A 24805-nucleotide genomic window follows, 5' to 3' on the forward strand; every position below is an offset into this window, starting at 1 on the left:
ACATCATTACTGTAAATTTTTGTTTCCTCCTACTCTCAGATCATTTTTCGTGGAAGTTTTTTCTTTATTTTTTTTTCTAATATTTGGCGAGCCTACAAAAAATTACATAACATTCACAAAACCCTAAAATAAAACATCCGTCACTTTCTACAAAATAAAATCTGCTTTATTAAATGTGTGACAAATGTTAATTTTCTGTCGGATCTTGATGAAATGAAGATACTGATACAAATAAGGGTGCGTTTAAGTTTTTCTTTTTTAGGAAAAAATAAAAATAAACTTTCATTTTAGGCTTTTTTTCTATTAAAAATTAAAAACTACTTTTAGCTTTAAAAATAAGTGGTTTTTCCTTTCTGAAGAGGACAAATACGTGTATGCCATTATAAATACATATACTAATTTACAAACTCAATTTTCCCTCTCCAAAGGTTTGCTCAACTTGCAACTGAAATTGGTTTTTAATTTTATCGTATGCATTATTCACATACATAAATTTGTTTTCAAAGTTAGAATAGCCCTGTCCGTGCTTCCCTAACAATAGAAAGACAACCGCAAAAAACATTCAGTTGTAAATGAGGATTACGTAAGAAGTTATAGCCGAGACATGCAAAGGAGTATACACACTATAAATAGACATAGTTTACAAATGAAGTGAATCTCACATACTAAAGATGACTTTTTCTGCACTTATTTGCAGTGTTACACTCTGTCCTTACATTCTAAGAAGCATTGTACAGTCAAGCAAACAGTGACAAAGGAACATCGAATATCAAGGTTCAGCAACTTTGCTAATGATCACGGAAGCATATTTCGCAATGGATGATTCTGGAGAATGCTGAAGCCTTCCAATCACAGAGAACAAAGGTGATGAACGGATGAACTGTCTGCAGAGTGGATGTGCACACATCTTTGCAAGGGAAAAGAGAGCTATCTTTAAAGGAGATTCACTTACTGAATCATTTTTGCTTGGATTTCGAGCAAACACCGCACAGTCAGAAATTAACTTCAGCAGAGACTGAAAGGGTGAAAGACCATCCAAGACAAATAAAATTAGTTACAATCGTAGCTGGTAGTTGTAGAAGAATAATAGGGACCATAAAAATTGATGATAATTTATTATCGTAAACACATCAACACTTGGATGCAAACAAATGAAACTAACTCCTTGTTATTTGTCATTCTTGATAGAAAAACTAGAATTCGCAAATCCCCACGAGTCATTGGAGACAAGCCTACGTTACGTCCTGCCTATCTAATTATAAATAAAAAAAGAATTTAAACCCTATGTCTCTTAACCCTCTTTAAAACAGTTCGTACATTAAATTATTTTCTTAAAATCTAAATTGTTAACAGATTATGTTAATCTCTTTTCCAAATTATTCGTATCGCCTCATGGATGTCAAAGATAGGCGGATGATTTGTATCATATCAAGTCAACTTATATAATAATTAAGATATTTTAAGATTAGCAAATTATTCGTATAATGCTATATCAACCCACAAAATAAGTTTATTGTATTTGTGTCAAAGATCTTCACATAAATTTTCATTCATATCGTACTTGGGTTGAGTGTTTACGTGTTTGTGTCATACTTTGACTCGGCACGAACACACGAATTGTCACCCAAGATAATTATAGTAGATGTAATAAGAGAACTTATCAAAGATAAGGATCAAAATCTAGAGAAGAGAGATTCTTATGTGCCTCTTTGAGAGCTTTTATTTTTAATTATAGTAGAAAAAAGCTTCTTCTTTTTCCGTAGAGAAGCACTTTTTAAGATATATATTAAATTTTCTGGAATTCTCACATTTATTTTTCAATTATATCCTTATTGTAAACTTTTGTTTATAAATTTTATTATTTATTTCAATAGTTTACCCTGATAACAAATTTTTTTATCTCTATTCATAACCTTAAAAATAACTTTATATAATGGAAAAAATATGTATCATTTAAAAAGATTGTCCTTTTAAATCAAAGTAATATATTTTTTTAAAATTTAAATTAAAAACTTTTTCCTCCAATATCTCTCCGTCATGTTTTATTTCTTTATTTCTCTTAAAAGAATATAAGTGTGTCATTTAAAAAGACACACTTTTTTCTTATATAATTATCAAAATACTTTTAGGTTTTATTTTTTTTATCTTTTTTTATACTAAATTTTTGCTTAAAAAAATGTGTCAAACATAGAGCCGTCTTTAGCACCGTAGCCAATGTTATTCTAACCAATAGTCCAATTAATTAACTCTGGCCACAGCCACAAAAAGTTAACGGTATTAGTTATAATCCCCAAAAAACAACCGCTATTCTGTTTGCCTTTACACTATTTTGCTCAGCTGTGGCGGCTGCTCGATTCCTATCAGCGTATAGCTTCTTTTTTTCATTTTTTTTTTATTAATGAGAAAGAGTAGCCCCTGGTAGGGATGCCAAAAAGGATCAAAACACAACACAACAACACGAAAAAATTGAAAATTAAAAAATAAAATAAAAATAAAAACCTAAAACGTTGAGAATTTTAAAAAAATAAATGAAGTTTTCAATATGTCAAATCCAAAAGTTTTCTTTGACATTCTAATTGGAAAGATGAAATCTGGGCGAGTTGTAATGGAACTTTTTGCATGTCACTCCTAAAACAATCGAAAACTTCCGAGCCCTGTGCACTAGGGAAAAAGGGGATTGGAGTATCTGGAAGCCTTTGCACTCCAAATTTCATCGCATTATTCTAGAGTTCATGTGTCAGGGAGGAGATTTCACAAGAGGGAATGGGACTGGAGGAGAGTCAATTTATGGCACTGTTACAAATAATATAATAGTATTGTATTACTTATTATTATGTTATTCTATTATATTATTTGGACTTAATTCATTAGGTCATTTAACCTCTTTAAATAGAGGTCTTTTGTACAATTCTATACACAATTGAATACAATATATATTCTTACTTTCAAGTTGGTACCAGAGCTATTGTTACGGGAAACCTCGCTTCCGCATAAAACCCTTATCTCACCGTGCATCATACCGTCAACCCATTTTTAGCCCTAACCCTTAATTAGTCACCAAATATTTATCCTTAGCCTTGAATAGTCAGAAACCAGCCTCCTCAACCTTGAATAGTAAGAAATCAGCCTCTGTTTGCCGCCGTAATCTCCGTTTGCTACTGTTCACAGTCACCGGAGAACCTTTCCGGCGACGGTTTCAACCGGAACACCTGCGATCAGGCTCTCCTTCTTTCGGCGACCGTCTCTGTGGAAGGCCCATCACCGGCGGGCTTCTCACGCGCGGGTGACCTTCTCTGCGCGTGGTGCTCACGCGCCGCCTCTCACCGACACGTGAGCACTGTTCTAGTGACCTTTTCCGGCCATTCCAAGACATAACAACTCGCCTTCCTCTCCTTTTTCCAGATCTGGTCTCCGTTCGTTGTGGGTCTTGTCTGTTCAGAAGATATCAATGATTCTTTGCTCTCCGTTCTTTGTGTTCTTCGTTCGTAGTACTAGACATCTTTATTTAATTTTGCGTGATTTCTTGCAGCTCTTTGCTTTTATCTGGTCATCTTTGTTTATTTTTTGTGATGGAGGGCTTAGGTAGTGCATTCAAAAACATTACCGGTGTCATCTCCAGTACTACCCCATCCACTATAACGATGAAACTGACCGGATCTGCTACTTACAAGACCTGGTCTACCTCAGTTAAGATCTGGTTTACTAGTCAGGGATACGGTCAACATCTCACAACTAAGTCTGCCAATGTTTCGAAGGATCAAACATCTAAATGGGAAAATATTGATGCTCAACTGCTAAGTATCCTTTGGCAGTCCATTGATCCCACAATTACAGACATTTTCATCTCCTTTGAGACCTACTATGAAGTACGGGAGGAAGCTAAAAACCTTTACGCCAATGACATTCAGCAGCTTTATTCAATTGTGTCTCAGATAATGGAATTGCGCAATTCTCTAGAGTCTCAAATGGAAACTTATATTGGTAAGATTCGGTCTTTGATGTAAGAATTCTTAGCTAATGTTATCTCATGCTGCAGATGCCTATGCATACAAGAAGCAGGTGAAGAGCTTCTTTATGTTCGTAACCCTCTCTGGTCTTTTCGAGTAGTTAGAAAGTGTTCGTGAGAACATTCTAACCAGTGCTGAGACTCCTTGCTTGTCACACACTTTCCAGCGCCTTCTGAATCTTAAGCATAAATCAACAACTCCCACACATGTGCCAGTTACCGATTCCACTGCATTCTTTTTCGTTCCAATGATTCCAATTGAAAAGTGGACGCGGTCGCAGACGTGGACAGGGTGACCGCGGACAGAGACCTTGTTGCAATTATTGCCTGAATCTTGGACATTTTGAAGAACGCTGCTATAGGAAGTACCCTCACTTGAAACCACCGACTGCCAACTTTGCTCAGACTAATGTTATACCACCTTCTATTAGATCAGTAACTCTTTCAAGTGCCAACTATGACGCACTCTTCTCAGCAACCTACTCAAGACACTGGTAATCATGTTGCTTGACTTTCTCAATCATCTCTTGGACCCTGGATAATATACTCAGGTGCTACTCATCACCTTTCTGGTAATAAGGATCTTCTCACTTCACTTTCTTATTCTAATAACTTACCCTCTGTCACTCTTGCTAATGGCACTAAAGGCTCCTGCTCGTGGAATTGGGGAAGCCAAACCAACTCCCCTTTTAACTTTGAACTCAACCTGGCATTCCTTTTTAATTTAATCTCTGTTAGCCAGTTGATTCATTCTCTTTCATGTATTGTTACCTTCTCTAAACAATCATTTTCTATGCAAGATCTGGGTACATGGAAGACGATTGGAGCGGGCATTGAGTCACGAGGTCTTTACTATCTGATTGCACCACCTTCTCCAGTAGTGTGTTCTCTCACAGAGTCTCCTGAGCTAATTTACAATCGTTTAGGTCATCCAAGCCTCTCCAAGCTTCAGCATATGGTTCCTTTTTTATCCAGTCTTAAGTCTTTAAATTGTCAATCTTGTCAGCAAGGAAAGCACACCCGCTCCTCATTTGCTAATAGAGTAAATAAAAGAGCTTATGCTCCCTTTTCTATTGTTCATTCTGACATTTGGGGTCCGAGTCAAACAATGTCTGTTTTAAGTTTTCAGTATTTTGAAACCTTTATTGATGATTTCTCTCGTTGTACTTGGGTTTATTTAATGAAAAATAGTTCTGAATTATTTTAAATTTATCAAAAAAATTGTGCTGAAATAAATACTCAATTTGGTGCTTCTATTCAAATCTTGCGCAGTGATAATGCAAAAGAATATGTGTCTCTTGAATTTTCTAATTTTTTGGAGCAACGTGGGACGTTACACTAGACCACTTGCCCACACACTCCACAACAAAATGGAGTGGCCAAACGTAAAAATAGACATCTGGTTGAAACTGCACGTACCCTACTAATTCATATGAATGTTCCACTCCGTTTTCCGGCAGATGCTATATTCACCTCTTGCTTTCTCATCAATCACATGCCCTCTTCCGTACTCAATAATGAAGTTCAACATAGTGTTTTATTTCCAGGAGCACCTTCATATCCTCTACCTCCACATGTATTTGGATGTACCTGCTTTGTTCATGATCTTATTCCAGAAAAAGATAAGTTAACATCCAAAGCTTTCAAGTGTGTTTTCCTTAGACACACTCGTTTTCAAAAGGGGTATCGTTGTTACTCTCCTGATCTCAAGTGTTATATTGTTTCGACTGATGTCACTTTCCTTTATCAACAACCTTTTCATTCTATCTCGTCTCAGTTAATAGAAGTTGATCATGTGCTTCTTGTTCCTTGTCTTGATTTGTCTTTACCAGTTGCAAGTGACTCTATCCCGGAGGAGCTACCCCTTGCCTCCATCCCTGAAAACCGTCATTTTCTCACCTATCAGCGTCGTCAGCCTGCGCCTCCAGCGGATTTGACCCTTATTGACTCACCGCCTACTCTGGTCGACTCTTTCTCTCCAGATCCTCCATCAAAGATTACTCTCATTGCCCTTCGCAAAGGTATTCGATCCACTCGCAACCCTCATCCACTTTATAGTTTCTTGAGTTATGATAGACTTTCTTCACCATATTTTACTTTTGTTTCTAGTATTTCGTCTGTTTCTATTCCTAAAACCACAGGTAAAGCATTATCTCATCCGGGTTGGCGTCAGGCGATGAATGATGAAATGCAAGCACTTCACTCCAATGACACATGGGTGGGATCTTGTTCATGCTCCTCCTGGAAAGTCAGTTGTCGGTTGTCGATGGGTATTAACTGTCAAAGTTGGTCCTGATGGCACTGTTGATTGCCTCAAAGCTCGTTTGGTGGCCAAGGGATACAATCAAACATTTAGTCTTGACTATGGGATAGTTTTTCTTCTATTGCCAATATTGCATCTGTTTGCCTATTTCTTGCACTTGCTACCATTCATCAATGGCCTCTTCTACAGCTTGATATCAAAAATGCATTCTTACATGGTGACTTGCAAGAGGAAGTATATATGGAGCAACTACTAGGTTTTGTTGCTCAGGGGGAGAATTCTGCAACGGTATGTAAGCTTCGTGACTCCTATTGGGATGCAATTATCAGGATTCTTTGATATATCAAAAAAGCATCAGGAAGAGGTTTATTATACACAAATAAAGGGAATGCAAAGATATCTAGCTATTCAGATGCTGACTGGGCAGGTTCTCCTTCAGACTCACCCACAGGTTGATTAGCATGTCTGCGAGTTGATCTGTGACCCAACACGAAAAAAGGTTATGTAATTTTTTAAGGGAAAAAGATGTGTCATTTTAAATGACACACCTTACATCCTTTCATTTTCACAAAGAGGTGGGATCCACACATTTAAAACTTTTCCCACCCAATCTCTCTCTCATGATTTATCTCTTTCTCTTACTTAAAATGACACAACTTTGTATACTTCAAAATGATACACATTTTTCTCATTTTTTAAACATGTACATGACCCCTTGGAATCCACCGGTTGACACGACACATTTTGGCCACTGTTAACGGTAACTTACTATCTTCTTAAAATATATAAAATGGAATTCCAAAATTTAGAAATAAGGAAATTATAAGATATATTTATTTTATTTTAACTGAGTTATTATAATTTACTGTTTATTAGAAATAGTCCTTTTATTATCATAATTTATCAAAACATTTAAACAAAGTTTGCATGGATTAGTAAAATGAAAATAAGGTTTATAATCAACTTAAACTCTTTAAAAAAAAAGTTAAAGTACTTTAGGCAAAATTCTGAAGTGAATTTGACTGAATTGTGCAGATTGAAAACAGTTCATTTAGTAGTGAAAATCAATATCATAGCATATGTTTGACAGTATAAAGACAGATATATCACAATATTTTTTTTAAAAAAAGGCAAGCATGCATGTACCTGAATCGCTCCTTTGGACACAATGTCTTGGCAAAGCTTGTCAGAGTTGCGAACCAGATTGCTAAGTGCACCTGCTGCATTTGCCTTAGTCTTGTCCTCCTCTGTCATTTGCAACAAATTTGCCAATTGAGGAATCGATCTCCTCAGCTCTTCATACAACACGTCATTGTGGTACGCTGCATTTCCAATCTGAGTTCGGGTTTGGGAAAACAAATTAAAAGAGGTGTGAAAAAGCATAAGATGCAGCATATATTTACAACCATGGCAATATTGCATCTGTTCTAAAAACAGGCTTTAAAATGACAAGATATATACAGTTAATTACAAGTAAAATATATTACATAAATAAAATAAATATTTCTCGCAAAAATTCATCAAATAGAGTGCCAAGCCATCACACATCCTAAATTGAAAAAGATATACACCAAACAGAAAGGGCAACAATCTTCGTGATAGTAAGTACAATGACTAGGAGCAAATATATAATGATCCGGAACCAATGCACCGCCAGAGAGAGGGAGAGAGAGAGGAAGAAGAAAGAAGAAAGAAAGAGAAGTGGACTAGGGAAATAATTTCCAATGACTAGAAGGCTGCAATTTATGTTTACCATGACAATCTTCCAAAGCAAAAATAATTTACCTGAAAAAGAAATAAATGTGCATAATATGTACATCACTAATATAGTGGGATTGATAAAACTTACAGCAAAACAAGCAAATTTCCGCGTTCGTTTGTCTGGATCAGAACACCGATCAATAAGGATGCTAACGATTTGATATCTTGCCTGGATATTCCAATGGAATTATGAGAATTGAAAATACGATAGCAGCAGAAAGCGGATAATCAACTTTTGTTTTTTCATATTTTTGAATGTGCATGAAGTAATGTGTGCTCTGTCATCCAAAAAAGAACATGATAGAACTGGATACGAATATAAGAACAAAAAAAAGTGTTTATAGGTTATAACACATATTTTGTTACACTTATTTATTACTCTTGGTTGGTATTTTTAGGTTTTATTTGAATTAAAAAAGGTCTTTTGGGTCAAATCAGAATTCTAGATTTTAATTGGGTTTAATTGATTTTCGTCATAATTTTCCAGATTTACACTACATTCGTATTTTGGCCATATCTCACTCTACAGATGTCCGATTAACTCCGTTCTTGTTGCGTTTTGCAGCTAACAGGAAGGGCTACAATTTCTATTTCAGCTACTGAAGCCTAATTCGGACAGAAAGATGGTAGAAAGCTGAGTCCAAGATGAACGTGTTTTGCAGGAAATTTATTTTTACGTTTGAACTTAAGTTATAATTTTGAACCCAATGTACATGAGGCCCGGAGCCAATATTTCTGTTTTGTTTCCTTTTATTTTGGGATGGATTTGTAGAGCCTGAAGCCCAGCTTGATTAGGGGTTAAAAGGGCGAGATTAGGGACCTTGTGGATCATCTTTTTCGTTTGAATTTGAATTTTACAGTTTTGAAATTAAGAGAATTTTCGTCTTTTCTCTCTCCTCTTTTCTTTAATCAAACCAAGGGTTGAGGATTCCAAGGTTGAATCCTGAGGACCTGCGCCTCATTTTGAACCAAATTCGTTTCTTTTTCCAACTCGGTTTGACATCGCCCGATTGTGGGTGTTCAATCTGAGATATGCGATAGCGTTTTTAGGAAAGAGATTAACCATTGGATTTAATGGTTAGGTTGATTAACCCAATGAACTCAAGTCGAACGGGTTGATACTCCACGATTGCGTGAGTAGACGCGTCGTATTCGACCAAACGTTAAGCGATCGCTTAGAGAGGGTTCTCAATTAGAAATAAGGATTCTGATTCAATTGAGATCAATCACGATTTGGTAATTATTTGTTCAATGATGGATATCTTTGGAATCCTAATTCTTGGGTTGATTGCTTTTAATTTGATTATTCTTTTTTTTCATTTCCGTTTAAATTTACAATCATATTCAAACCCCCCATTTTAGTTTCCGTTTTTCTTTAATTTCCGTCTCTCCTTATTTTCTCTTTTTATTTAGTTTCCGTTTTCATTTGGTTTCCATTTTTATTTTTATTTTTATAATTGAGCGATTGAGTTCATTGCAAACTCCTTGAGAGACGACTCAGGTTGACGCTTTACTACAAAATTTTAATAAACCTGATTTAATTAATTTGTGCGAGTTCGACAGCTCGTGTCAATAGGCAGAAAATCTCTATCTTTCGATCGGTAACAATGGAATACAAGATCAGAAATGAGAAATGAAGATACAACCCCCGGTGTTCCTAGTATTCGAGAGACCTGAGCTCTTCTTTATCTACTTCACTCAAATCAATGCCCAGCTTCCCTGACTCACTCACCCTCGTTCATGGGAAAATGATTTATCCATTTAAAAGATATTGTTAGATATGATTAGTCTGATTAGATATGATTAGATATGATTAGTCTGTAATTATTCTGATTGTATTCGGTCTGGGCCTTTCCTATAAGCCCATTAGAGTCTCTATATATTGTAACTCTCTGAATTAAATCAATCACAACATATTATTTTATATTCAAGTTGGTACCAGAGCTCTTTCGTTCTGGGGATCCTCGCTTCCGCTCAGAAACCTTGTTTTCGCCTTAAAACCTAAGCCCATTGCTTAGGAGTCATCTTTTCTTTGTCGTGCGTCCTTCCGGCAAGACATCAAGGACTGTAAGTCCCTTTCAAGCAATTCCCGAACGTGTCAGCACCTCTGACGGTCACCGGAACCACCGTCAGCCACTGTTCAGGCCGCCGGAGCACTTTTCCGGCAAGTCTTCATCTCGGTCCGAACGCGATCAGAACCCTCTTCCTCCGGCGACCAACTCTGCTGGAAACCGGTACTGGCTTGGAAAAGTGTTCTTTATGGTCCGAACGCGATCAGGCCCATCAACGGCTGCCAAGTCAGAAAGTGTTCTTTATGGTCATAACCCTCTCTGGTCTTTATTTATGGTCATAACCAACAGATGCCACTACGTACAAGAAGCAGGTGGAGCGCTTCTTTATGGTCATAACCCTCTCTGGTCTTTCCAAGGAGTTAGAAAGTGTTCGTGAGAATATTCTAACCAGTGCTGAGACTCCTAGCCTGTCACACACTTTCCAGCGCCTTCTGAATCTTAAGGATAAATCAACAGCTCCCACACATGTGCCAGCTACCGATTCCACTGCATTCTTTTCTCACTCCAATGATTCTTGGAACAGTGGACGCGATCGCGGACGTGGCCGTGGACAGGGTGGCCTCGGACAGAGGCCTCATTGCAATTATTGCCAGAATCTTGGACACTTTGAAGAACGCTGCTACAGGAAGTACCCTCACTTGAAACCACCGACTGCGAACTTTGCTCAGACTGATGTTACACCACCTTCTGTTGGATCAATAACTCTTTACAGTGCCGAATATGAGGCACTTCTCAAGAAGGTTTCCTCTCAGCATCCCACTCAAGACACTGGTAATCATGTTGCTTGCCTTTCTCAATCATCTCTTGGACCCTGGATAATAGACTCAGGTGCTACTCATCACCTTTGCAGTAATAAGGATCTTTTCACTTCACTTTCTTATTCTAATAATTTACCCTCTGTTACCCTTGCTGATGGCACTAAGGCTCCTGCTCGTGGAATTGGGGAAGCCAACCCAACTCCCTTTTTAGCCTTGACCTCTGTTTATTATATACCCGACATTCATTTTAATTTAATCTCTGTTAGTCAGTTGATTCAGTCTCTTTCATGTACTGTTACCTTCTCTAAATAATCCTTCTCTATGCAGGATCCAGGTACGGGGAAGACAATTGGAGCGGGCATTGATTCACGAGGTTTTTACTATCTGATTGCACCACCTTCTCCAGTAGCATGTTCACTCACAGAGTCTCCTGAGCTACTTCACAGTCGTCTGGGTCAACCAAGCCTCTCCAAGCGTCAGCATATGGTTCTTTTTTTATCTAGTCTTAAGTCTTTAAATTGTCAGTCTTGTCAGCAAGCAAAGCACACTCGCCCCTCCTTTGCTAATAAAGTCAATAAAAGAGCTGATGCTCCCTTTTTTATTGTTCATTCTGACATTTGGGGTCCGAGTCAAACAATGTCTGTTTTGGGTTTTCAATATTTTGTCACCTTTATTGATGATTTCTCTCGTTGTACTTGGTTTTATTTAATGAAAAATCGTTCTGAATTATTTTCAATGTATCAAAAAATTTGTGCTGAAATAACTACTCAATTTGGTACTTTTATTCAAATCCTGCACAGTGATAATGCAAGAGAATATGTATCTTTTGAATTTTCTAATTTTTTGGAGACACGTGGAACGATACACCAGACCACTTGCCCACACTCTCCACAACAAAATGTAGTGGTTGAACGTAAAAATAGACATCTGGTTGAAACTGCACGTACCTTACTAATTCACATGAATGTTCCACTTCGTTTTTGGGCAGATGCTATAATCACCTCTTACTTTCTCATCAATCGCATGCCCTCTTCCGTACTTAATAATGAAGTGCCACATAGTGTTTTATTTCCAGGAGCACCTTCCTATCCTCTACCTCCACATGTATTTGGATGTACGTGCTTTGTTCATGATCTTACTCCAGGTAAAGATAAGTTAACATCCAAAGCTTTCAAGTGTGTTTTCGTTGGATACACTCGTTTTCAAAAGGGGTATCGTTGCTATTCTCCTGATCTCAAGCGTTATATTGTTTCGGCTGATGTCACTTTCCTTGATCAACCACCTTTTCATTTTGTCCCGTCTCAGATAACACAAGTTGATCATGTTCTTCCTGTTCCTTGTCTTGATTTGTCTTTACCAGTTGCAGATGACTCTATCCCAGAGGAGCTACCCCTTGCCTCCATCCCTGAGGAACGTCCTTTTCTCACCTATCAGCGTCGTCAGCCTGCGCCTCCTGCAGATTTGACTCTTACTGACTCACCGCCTGCTCCAGTCGACTCTTCCCCTCCGGATCCTCCATCAGAGATTACTCCCATTGCCCTTCGCAAAGGTATTCGATCCATTCGCAACCCTCATCCACTTTATAGTTTCTTGAGTTATGATAGACTTTCTTCACCACATTTTACTTTTGTTTCTAGTCTTTCGTCTGTTTCTATTCCTAAAATCACAGGTGAAGCACTATCTCATCCGGGTTGGTGTCACGCGATGATTGATGAAATGCAAGCACTTCACTCCAATGGCACCTGGGATCTTGTTCATGCTCCTCCCGGAAAGTCAGTGGTCGGCTATCGATGGGTATTCACTGTCAAAATTGGTCCTGATGGCACTGTTGATCGCCTCAAAGCTCGTTTGGTGGCCAAAGGTTACACTCAGATATTTGGTCTTGACTATGGGGATACTTTTTCTCCTGTTGCCAAGATGGCATCTGTCTGCCTATTTCTTACCGTTGTTGTTGTTCGTCGCTGGCCACTCCTTCAACTTGACATCAAAAATGCCTTTCTTCATGGTGATTTGCAAGAAGAAGTTTACATGGAGCAACCACCTGGTTTTGTTGCTCAGGGGGAGTCTGGAAAAGTGTGTCGTCTTCAAAAATCCTTATATGGTCTCAAGCAGTCTCCTCGAGCATGGTTCAGTCGTTTCAGTTCTGCCGTTCAGGCATTTGGCTTAATCCGCAGTAAAGCTGATCATTCTGTATTTTATAGGATTACATCTCCTGACAAGTGCATCTATCTGTTAGTCTATGTTGATGACATCATTCTCACCGGAAGTGATCAAGACGGAATTCGTCAGTTAAAACAGCATTTATTCAGTGCATTTCAAACAAAGGACCTTGGGAAGCTGCGTTACTTCTTGGGAATTGAGGTGGCGCAATCTAGACAAGGCATTTCTATTTGTCAAAGGAAGTGTGCCTTGGATATCCTCGAAGAAACTGGTATGTTGGGGAGTAAACCAGTTGATACACCCATGGATCCTAATGTCAAGTTATTGCCCGGACAGGGGGAGCCGTTATCTGATCCTGGACGTTATCAGAGGCTAATTGGGAAGCCCAATTATCTTACTGTGACTAGGCCAGATATTTCTTTCGTTGTTAGTACGGCTAGTCAGTTCCTTGATTCCCCTTGTGATTCACATTGGGATGCTGCTGTGAAGATCCTCCGATATATCAAAGGAGCACCAGGAAAAGGGTTGTTGTATTCAGATCAGGGAAATACATAAATTTGTGGTTATTCAGCTGCCGATTGGGCAGGATCACCCTCGGATAGGCGCTCTACTTCTGGCTATTGTGTCTTCTTTGGAGGAAACTTAATTTCGTGGAAGAGCAAGAAACAACCTGTAGTTGCTCGGTCTAGTGCAGAAGCTGAGTATCGTGCAATGGCAAATACTACCTGTGAGTTAATCTGGTTAAAGCAGTTGATTCAAGAACTTCATCTTTGTGAACAGAAACAACCCATGACACTCATCTGTGATACTCAAGCTGCGCTACATATATCCTTTAATCCTGTCTTTCATGAGAGGACCAAACATATAGAGATTGATTGTCACTTCATTCGAGAAAAGATTCAATCAGGACAAATCAAGACTGCTTTCGTCAACTCCTCTGATCAACTCGCGGATGTCTTCACTAAAGCTCTTAGAGGTCCTCGGGTTCAATACATTTGTAACAAGCTTGGTGCTCACAATATATACGCACCAGCTTGAGGGGGAGTGTTAGATATGATTAGATATGATTAGTCTGTAATTATTCTGATTGTATTAGGTCTGGACCTTTCCTATAAGCCCATTAGAGTCTCTATATATTGTAACTCTCTGAATTAAATCAATACACAACCATAGTTGTCAATAGCAGTTAGCGGCCGGTAGCGGCCGACCCCGAAAATGGTATAGCGGTGTAGCGGGTAGCGGTATTACCGCTACGGTGAAGTATTAATTCCACATATATTATACTAACAGTCAAGAAATGAGATAATACCGCTTTTAGTATTAATTCTCAAACATAAGAAGTCACACAAAATAAAACACATAATTCCACAATCAATGTCAAATACAAAGAACATAAAGGAAGGATCCAAAATTAAACACAACTGAACAATAAAATTGTCAAATAGTCAAGTACAAGAAGTGAACTAATAAAGAAAATCATCATCATCTCTGGATTCTCCATCAAATTTCAACATGGGAGTGGTGTAGCGGGTAGAGGTATTGCTGCTACGCTACGCCGCTACCTTCCGCTACGGCCAATGTCGCGTAGCGTCGCGATTTGTAGCGGCCGACTGCCGCTACCCGCTACGGTAGCGGTTTAGCTGCGCTACGGGCCGCTACTGACAACCTAGTACACAACATATTATTTTATATTCAAGTGATATAAGTTACATCTTTTTAATTTTTAATACTATATACTATGAGTAATACATAGTTCAAATATGAAAAGTTATTTTCTTTTCTCTCTCCTCATTCACTTCAAGTACATAGTGTAAAAAATTAAAAAGACACAACTTATATTCTTTTAAGTACATACACTAATAAACCCTTATTTTATTTACCCTTTTCACTTCTAAGTATTTGTTAAACAGACTTACGCAAGCTCTTTTAGAACACTTTTTTTCCTTTTTGATAACGGCAACAGTATAATTCCATTTTAGAAATATGCATATATCAAAAAGAACTTAGAAAGACATCATTGCTCAACAAGAAACGAAAAAGAAAAATAATAGGAGCGAAAAAAGGCTGAGGTAGAGGAGTATCACCAAAAAAAGTTCAGAAATTTGCTTTGTTCAGACGATATATCATTTTTTTTCTTTTTCATTGTGTTCATAAAGACTCCAGGGAGCAATATTATATTTGTCATACTTACCAGTGAACTATAAAAATAGGCGCTATGACGACACATGTTTCCAAGAGCACTGCAAGCTTTGGCACGCATATTGGGGTCCTCGTGTGAAAGAAAACATTTTAAGAACTCCAAAAGAGAAGCACCTTTAATCGGCTCATAGAATCCCTGAACATCAGAAACAGAAAGTGCTAACGAGTTTTGAACTATCATCAAGGAATATCTAAAACCAAATACACATGAATCAACTATGCATGTCCAAAATAAAATCATAACAGTAAATATCCTTTTAAGTCCCTAACAAAAAACACGGTCTCCACTTTAGTCCCTTACAAAAAAAAATTAGTCAGTTGGTCTCTAAAAAATTCAAAGCAGACCCATTTTAGTTCTTTTGAGGGACTAATATGGGTCTTTTTTAAAATTGTGAGGGACCACGATTTCAACTAAATGGGTTCACTTTAAATTTGTTAGGGACCAATTGACTAATTTTTTTTTGTAAGGGACTAAAGTAGGAACCGTGTTTTTTGTTAGGGAACAAAAAGGGTATTTACTCAAATCATAACTCAAGTCTCAAGCTATGCTATACATTGGATGCCAGGAAACATAAGCATGATCATTCGATAACTGATCAAATACCTATAACCTAAGCCTTATCATACTAGATGGGTTCGTTCGGCTAAAAGGCTCTATCAAAAACCAAAATTTCAATAAATTCAAAACTAAAAATACAACTTTTGAGGATTAAATTGAGATTGACACCACCCGTGGAATCCCAAAATAAGGATTATCTTAATTTTGTTTTACACAAAAACACATAAACAACTGAATAGAAATAATTAACCAATAACCGATCAACTTCAGCATTTCAATCATAAAACGAAACCATTTGATGAAGAATGAAAACTAACCTTGTCCATACGAGCAAGATCAGAAATTATCATAAGAGCATCCAGTGTGACCTCTTTTGGACTCAAACAGTCAAACAACCTTCTCATCCTATTTGGATCCAGAAGACCTTTACTTACTAGTTGCAATGCTAAAGGTCGGTGGCATACCATTTTAGCAAGAAAGGCAACGGGCCTTCCCAAATCATTCAACTCCATATGATCTAGGCAACGAAGGACAATGCCAGGCACACCCACCTGAAAAATTCAAAGCAACTAGTAAAGATAACATTACGAGCATTGAAGTTATAGCAATTCAACGAGAAGTCAAGTGAAAACAAAATATAAATAGTAGGCAGTATTAAATATGAATTTCTAGAATTGAAAAAAGTTAATGAAATAAAACCAACAAATGAATTGTCATCACAAAAACTAATAATTGATGCACAGAAGAGTGCACCAGCAGTGATCTTTCAAACATAAGAGTATCTCATCATCAACTACTGCTCAGTAAGGAAAACGAATAGCATCTCATTATAACATGATAGAATGATGACAGGTAAAATATTTGATTTAGGCCCCTTTCTACAAAAAAATTCCCAGAAGAAGGAACTGAAAGAAGATTTTACCTCCACAAGGATCTTGATGTATTTTCCCATGTCTTCTTCTATTGCCTTAACTATATCCTTGTCGTCCATGCATACTCTTTGACCAGGGGAACCAACATTAAGAAGAAACCCACTACTGACAGAAGCAGTGGCTGATGGCAAGCCAGGTGCATTTTGCAGAGCAACAAAAGGGAATGCTAAGAGATCTACTACTGCATTTATTATATCTCTGACTCCTGCTCCTCCTCCACCAGGTCCAATCCAGCATTTTACCAACTTCAGATGAACATCACATATCAAGTTGGTGATGAGCTTTATATGTTCGTTCCTAATCAAAATCTGACGAAAAGTCAAAGCACCACCAGAAAGACAGTGACATATCGATGTTACTGTCCATACAACACCAATAGGAGATAATCCAACTCTATCATATACGCGCTCATTTCCATGAGAATCATTTAAAACATCATTGCCTAATAAGCCAATAAGAAGAAAAGGAATACCAGTTGCGCACAACTGCTGAACAGCTAATGGTCCTCCCCACTTGAGTCTGGAATCTAAAAGACCAACACACCCATCTCTTACCCCTTGCCAATACGAGAGCTTCCCACTAAAGTTGCCAGGGTCCAATTCATTTTCATTGCGAAATGAAAATTTAAGATGGTCACTTAGTGCAGAAGTTCGAGGAATTAAAGGCATAGCAATTTCAGATATTGGAGACTCAACCAAAGCCCCAGATTCAAGGGATAGAATGGATGCCAAAGCCAACATGGCTGATGCACTTTGAGTTTGGAAAGAGACTTTTGTTTTATCGTCAGAAATATAATGAGCAATCACTGAAAGTCGAGCAAGCTGTTTCTTTGGTGAGGTAGTAAGCATAAAAATTGCCGAATTCCTTCCACTTGACTTTAAACATTGTGCAATTATTGCAAGAATGAGACATGAATGGCGAACCAGAGCAGAAGGATTGGTTAATTTGCACTTAATGTTACTGGGTTCTCCACTCTGTGCAGCTTTGTTAATAGAGGAACTACATATTGACAAAACAGAGAAAACCTCAGAAACAATAGTTCCATCACCTGCGCCACTAACAACAGTAGTCACAGGAAGGGAACTGGGCAGACCACAAAGGAGAGCTGGAATAATTCCATTATGTAGGCAGCACCTTGACAAAAGCTGAAAAGAAAAAGAATATAAAAATTTGAATTACCTTTTACTATGTCATAGCTACAACTTCAACCTTTATGTCAATAACAAATAAGTGCTGCAACTTATTTATTAAAAATCAAAAAAATATCTTGGATCGATGTACATTATCTACCAAATAGAACTTGCTTTCACAAAAGGAATCCCAAAAACACAGGCAAGGGGTAAGCCACAAGTACCTGTAGACAACAACTCATTGCAGACTCAAGACGTTGATGAAAACAATAGTAAACAGCAACCTGAACAGGTTTGGATTTCAGGAATGCCCTCGTCATAGCATCAACAACTTTTGTTGATTGTGCTTCAACAAAGGGATCTTGCTCATGATCCACAATTTCCATCCTATGCAAAGAAGGACTCCACAGAGCATTTATGGGAAACAAAATGGCACTTTTATTCACAAAAAGGACATCCAGTGCATTAATCAAAGACCAGACAGCTCTGCATGCTTCAGAAGCTGCCCGTAGCATAGTCGAAGAACCTGAAATAAGGCTCGAGCCTGAAGTGGCTAAGCACAGACACAAATGGTCCACTAAACCAGATGTTTTAGCATGGTCTAAAATTCTGTTAGCTGTTTCTTTCAGTGTCTCTGGGCCTGAAATTCGAGGAGATGATCTCAACACCTGAGCAACTCTAGACAGCATGACTGTAATGCAGGCAGTAGACTCATACAGAACTCTCCCAGATGCATCACTAATCGAAGTTACTACCTGCAAATATGTATTATTAACTGAGATTGAAGCAAACATCTAAGAAAAGTATAATTACCAAGAACTATTTCAATTATCTGTTGTACAAACTAATATCTAATGTATGACATGTCTCGGTTATTAGGAAATCGATAAAATAAACCATGTCAATTTAGATTTACTTTGTGGCATTTAACACAAATTAGCATTACAAGATTTGAATTTACATGATAGAAAGAGTATCACCTGAGAATAAATTCCAAAAAATTCAACCCAGTGATTGAAATATGAGCTTGAAGTACAATTCCCACCATTATCTAGCATAATTTTTGTGATGGAGAAACTCTGCACAAAATAAAACATCTAAAGTTTCACAACCTACTCTTGGGAGAAAATGTTGCCAATTATTTTCACAAACTATCAGACAAAAAAATAGATGGACAGTTATTGAATAAAAAAATGCCAAGTTTAATACCATGTCAAAATTTAGAATTCAAGTCGGAAAAGAGTAAAAGAGAGTAAAAACCTAATGGATAATATGAGATGGACATGATATGATGTGTATAAAAATACAAAGCAATAACAAAATAATATGAGATGGACATGAAATATGAGCTTGAAGTGCAACTCCCACCATTATCTAGCATAATTTTTGTGATAGAGAAACTCTGCACAAAATAAAACATCTAAAGTTTCCCAACCTATTCTTGGGACAAAATGTTGCCAATTATTTTCACAACCTATCAGACAAAAAAATAGGACAGTTCTTGAATAAAAAAATGCCAAGTTTAATACCATGTCAAAATTTAGGGTTCAAGTCCGAAAAGAGTAAAAGAGAGTAAAAACGTAATGGATAATATGAGATGGACATGATAAGATGTGTATAAAATACAAAGAAAAAACAGCTAATTATACTAATAATTAGGCCAAGTAATATTGTAGTATTTCTAGTATAAGCCCTAGCCCATTAACACAAGAAGTCTCCGAATCGAAATTAAATAAGAAAACAATTCAGGAAACAATTCCTAATATTGCTTACTCAGTTACATAACTATTAAACTAAACAATTCTACACTAGATTCTGATAATCTTCTAAGATATTCTAGAAAACTAAGATATTCTAGCACATATCATACCTAGATCTAGCATTTTAATCAGTCACAGAAACAAAAATTGGCAGTATATAATTCTTTAAGAAAGAAACTAATAGATCAAATGCCTTAGTAAGGTACCTTTGCTATCAAGTCAATAGCTTCAGAGGATTTAATGGCTATAACAGATTTGGTAAACATAAGGAGTTCACTTAATAGTTCATCCGTTCGCCCAATAGAACTAAAAGCACCTGCCGCAACTAGGTTTGAGAGAATCCTTAGTGACTGGTCTGAATCAGGAACATCTTGATCACTGTGCATTCCTAACAGGCAGTTAGACTTCATAGATAATTAATTAAATAAACATTTTACTAGGGTCTTGAAATACATTTATTTACTTTTTCATGTAATTGTCACTGAAATAGTAAATACTAAATGAATTATAAATTTTAAATAACTATATAAATACCCACTCATTAAACCACTGGATTTAATTTATTTTATTTAGAATTAAAAGATAGAATAGAAAAACACCACAAGGGAACTTCCTATACTTTTGGCAAATAAATTATACGACGAGGAAAGACTACAGGTAAACAATGGACTCAGGTTTTGGCATTACAATATACAAGATAAAAGACGATGACATAGTCTAGAAACAATCAGGCCCACTTAAAAAGGTTACGTGATGCACAGCAGTGATGTGCAAGTGAATCATACTAATAGTAGCACTTTTGCATCATTTACCAGTTTCTTTTAGTTTTAGGAAAGAAAAAAAAACATTACCGACACAATGACAGTGTACAAAGTGGAGAGTAAAACATCCTTCACAATAAACTACCAAAAAGAAGATAACAATCAAAGGATACCCAAAGAGATCTTAGGAAGACAACTCTCATAAAAAGGGCAAAAACAGTCCAGAAAATATGAGCATTATGATCCAACCAAAATATAACACAAAGCTGCATATGAGGAACACCTTCACAAGCCCTCTAACCCACTAAAACTAGTCAAGAATGAATAAAAGGATTTTTGAAATTCTTGAGGAATTCCTTAGAAGCCCAATTGTATCTATATAGAAGGATTTACAATCTCTAATAAAAGGAAATTAAATCAAATTAAATCCTAACATACAATTCCAAAAAATGAGATATAGGATCTATTTCCCTAAATCGAACATATTATCAACGATTTTGTGAGGATATTAGTCAATTGCTCAATAGAATTAACAAACTCTACGATGATTTCCTTGGAAAGAACTTTCTCCCTATTTAAGTGACCATCAATCTCTATATGCTTTGACATCTCATGGCAGACCAGATTTGTTGCAATGTGTAAAGCAGTTTAATTGTCACTGTATAGCTTCATACGATCAATGTTTTCAAACTTCAACTCATTAAGTAATTCAACCATAAAATACGCAACTAATCATTGACATGGCTATATACTCAGTTTCTGCAATGGACTATGCAACAACATTCTGTTTCTTACTTTTCTAGGATACTAGATTACCATCAATAAAGACACGATATCCTAAAGTAGATATCTTATTCATAGGCAAACCAGCGCCAAAGGTATCAGCTTGAAACCTTGCATGAATTCTATTGAGTTTTGGTTTCCATAGGAATGCATGGTCGATGCAAAAGTTGCATCCTTTTTCACTACAGACGTGAAAAATTCATGTCTTGCCATGCATTAGTGATCGTTATCTGATAAAGATCACACCTTTACACAATTTCACTCCGACATCAAAGGAAAATCAGTATTAAACAAGATTCATATAGATAAAAAAATGCATCATATAGTTTTCAGCATGCTACTCATATTTACCTGCAAATATTTTGAGATCCTTTCGACCATTTTCTCAGGGGTAGCAGAATATGTTCCAACGCTTCATTATCTTGACCAATTATTTTTGCACCTTTGACTGTGCGAGAGTTATTTTCAAGTCTGTCCAATATTTGGCAACCTACTCAGAAGTATTTACGTCAGTCCCACATTAAAGGTGTTCATGCAAAATAAAGAATAATAATGCATTTAACATTTCATTTTACAAAGCAAAGAAAACGAAACTGCAATAAGAGCTCATACCTAGTAACAGGTCAACAAAAATCCCTAAATGAACACAAATCTGACATATACATACATTTCTCTTCGATGTCTGCATAAAATGTGGGAAAATTTCCAGGAGGCTATAGCTTATAGTTATTTGGAACTATCTAGGTGAGTCATCTAAAGGTGTCTCCCGCCTTTCTTTTTCTGAGTACATGGACCAGCACAAAGAAATAACTGAATCGATCCCAAGAAATCACTGTATTTCTAATGCAGTTGTCCTATACACAGAAGTGATACATTGAAGGAGGGGAATATAGAAATATTTGAAGCTTGAACAGCAAAGCTCTACCAGAATCCACAATTCATTCATATGTAAGGATACACCAAGTCAAAGAAGTGAAAAGTTTACTGTGACACAGGCAAGTGTTATTCTGTGTTAATATGTAATGCATTAATTCTATTGTATGCATTGTGCCAAATAAAATATATATATTAGGCAAGATTAACATCTATGCTTGTCTGTTTGGCTTAGAAGTATTGTTATGGGCAAATTTGTGAGTATAAAAATATTGGTAGAGGAAGAGAGCCCCAAAACACCGAGAAGATCTCCACTCTTCGCTTAACACAAAGTTGACTAAAAACTCCAAAACTTTAAAGCATTAGGTTTGTAGAAAATTAGGATCAAAATCTTTCCGCTTTTATTTCCTATTAATTAGTGATTAGATACAATAGGGCTGATGACTCATTGCTGACCCATTCTTATCCATTTATTCTTATTTACTCTTGTATATATACCCCTATCAATGTAAATCAGTGTGTAGCAATTTAGAAAAAACCAATTTTTCATATTTCAATATGGTATCAAGAGCAGGTTGGTCCTGAGAAAGATCAACCACCAAAATCACCATCAAACTAGCGACACATCGTCGGAAAACTCAAAGTCTAGCCATTGTTAAAGTTGTCGTCTCTTCCTACAAAGCCCCAACAACGAAGTACAGGGACCACACTCTAGAAGGCCAAAACCGGTTGAATCTCAGTCATTCACCACCGTCAACCACCATCAGCCGCCACCGGAAAATATTTCTGGTGACTTTTCCAGCCAAAACTTATACCATCGGAATTAGAACGAGCCGATCTATAAGTTTCAAGAAGGCCAACTGGAGTCTGACCACCCACGCGCTTCCACATTCCTGAAACAGCTTTGCAAGTATCTCTCACGCACGCCCACTCGCAGTTGTTCTTCGCGCGTGTAAGCCACGCGTCGTCGTGTTGGTTCGTGTTCTGATCCATACAGGTGTCGTTCGGTGCGTCTTCTTCTCCTCTATCTATTCCAAGGTTCAAATCGATGATTGAAAACTTTTTTTTTCTGACTAACCTTGTATTTTCTTATATTGATGGTGGCCAAGTGTGATCCTTGCCATGGAAAACACATGGCAGGTTGTCTGATGTATCATGGAGATGTTGTACCCAAAGATATGAATGCTGGTGTTGGAACATTCAAAACCAAATGGACCATTTAGTTTGTGGATGGGTACTCTTCTATTTTCAAGTGTAGTAGTAACTACCAACCACCCTATTGTTCTTCCGGGAGGTGACCTTGCCAAGGTGCAAAGGGAAGCTTGGATAATTTCTTCCTCCACCAGCTCTACAACGACATCTATGAGCCCTGAACCCAGTGTATCATCTAGCCTTGTGACTAAACAAGGTACTTCATTTCATGTTGGTGGTAGTATTCATTGGATACTTGACTATGGGGCCTCGGACCACATGACAGGTAATCCAACATTGTTTTGTTCTTATAATACATGCTATGGGAATTCTCGGGTCAAAATAGCAGATGGAAGCTTTTCTCAAGTTAGAGGGAAAGGATCAATTAAACTCTCCGAGAAGATTATGTTAAATTTTGTCCTACATGTTCCTAATTTAGCATGCAATCTCATTTCTGTTAATAAGTTGACAACAGAGCTTAGTTGTGTTGCATAATTTTCGGTGCATGGTCCTGTTTTTTAGGAACAGGAATCGAAGAGGATAATTGGCAATGCTAAAGAAGAAGAAGGACTCTACACATTTGCTGCAAATAATCCTTTCTTTACTTCCAATAGTGGTGATGATGTTATGTTGTGGCACCGTAGGTTAAGGTATCCAAATTTCAATTACCTTCAAAAATTGTTACCAAATCTCTTTATCCATAAAAACCCAGTGTCTTTTCTTGTGACATCTGTCAGTTAGCAAAACATTCTCCGTATTCTAACCTATGAGGAAATATAAAGAATCGTCCCCTTTTACTCTTTGTTCACAGTAATATAAGGGGTCCATCTCATGTAAAAAATAGTTCTAACTCGAGATGGTTTGTAACATTCATTGATGACCATTCTCGAGTGCGTTGGGTCTATCTTCGCAAAGAATAGTCTGATATTGTCCAAATTTTCAAAAAAATTCATGTCATGGATCAAAACCATTTTGGCACCTCCATAAAAATTCTTCGAACAGACAATGGTAAAGAGTATTTCAATTCTATCCTTGGTGAATACTTGTCTCATCAAGGCATCCTCCATCAGATTTCATGTCCCGATATTCCTCAACAGAAAGGGGCAGCAGAGAGAAAAAATAGGTACATTCTTGAAGTTGCTCGAGCTCTTATGCTCACCATGAGTGGTCCCTAAATGTTTGTGGGGGGACGCCGTTCTAACTGCCACCTACCTTATCAACTGAATGTCTTCCTATGTTCTTTAATTTTAGTCCCCACTATCATGTCTTTTAAAGAAGTACCCATCTCTTACTTCTATATCTTCTTTTCCTCCAAAATTGTTCAGATGTGTTATGTTTGTCCAAGTTCCATCACACCAACAATCCAAACTTCATTAGATATTCTTACACTCAAAAGGGATATAAATGTTATTCTCCATCTCTCCGAAAGGTTTTTGTCTTAATGGATGTCACTTTCTTTGAGAGTCAATCTTTTTTTTCTCAATCATCTTTTCAGGGGGATCTTCTAGATGAAGACCAGCCTTGGGAACCCTCAGTATCACCTCTTCCCCCAGTGTTACTTCTTCCCTTAACCATCCTTTCATCCCAAGACTCACCA

At 37.2% G+C, this 24805-nt stretch overlaps 1 protein-coding gene across 1 annotated transcript; it reads right to left on the reverse strand.

The window, feature by feature from the left end:
- Window positions 1-762: 762 nt before the first annotated feature.
- On the reverse strand, window positions 763-23010 carry LOC133300035 (serine/threonine-protein kinase TIO). The gene is made up of 9 exons (XM_061499523.1): window positions 22833-23010; window positions 19807-19988; window positions 18065-18595; window positions 16701-17855; window positions 16096-16329; window positions 15212-15355; window positions 8119-8199; window positions 7416-7604; window positions 763-1015 (listed from the first exon to the last, which is right to left on the reverse strand). The coding sequence occupies exons 1-9, from the start codon at window positions 23008-23010 to the stop codon at window positions 770-772; spliced, it is 2940 nt and encodes a 979-aa protein (XP_061355507.1). The 3' UTR covers window positions 763-769.
- Between the last annotated feature and the right edge of the window lie 1795 nt (window positions 23011-24805).

This window comes from Gastrolobium bilobum, unplaced genomic scaffold, assembly GCF_033153095.1.
Source record: "Gastrolobium bilobum isolate Gb01-03AN ecotype WA unplaced genomic scaffold, APGP_CSIRO_Gbil_v1 utg16736, whole genome shotgun sequence".
Taxonomy (NCBI): domain Eukaryota; kingdom Viridiplantae; phylum Streptophyta; class Magnoliopsida; order Fabales; family Fabaceae; genus Gastrolobium; species Gastrolobium bilobum.

Bases quoted from the DNA above. Each gene is read 5' to 3' on its own strand.
- LOC133300035 (XM_061499523.1), bottom strand. From the start codon at position 23,010: ATGGATCAGAACACGAACCAACACGACGACGCGTGGCTTACACGCGCG. The intron at 18,596-19,806 runs GTACCTTACTAA...ACATATTTGCAG, and splicing joins CTATTGACTTGATAGCAAAG to GTAGTAACTTCGATTAGTGA. The intron at 17,856-18,064 runs GTACTTGTGGCT...TTTTCTTTTCAG, and splicing joins CAATGAGTTGTTGTCTACAG to CTTTTGTCAAGGTGCTGCCT.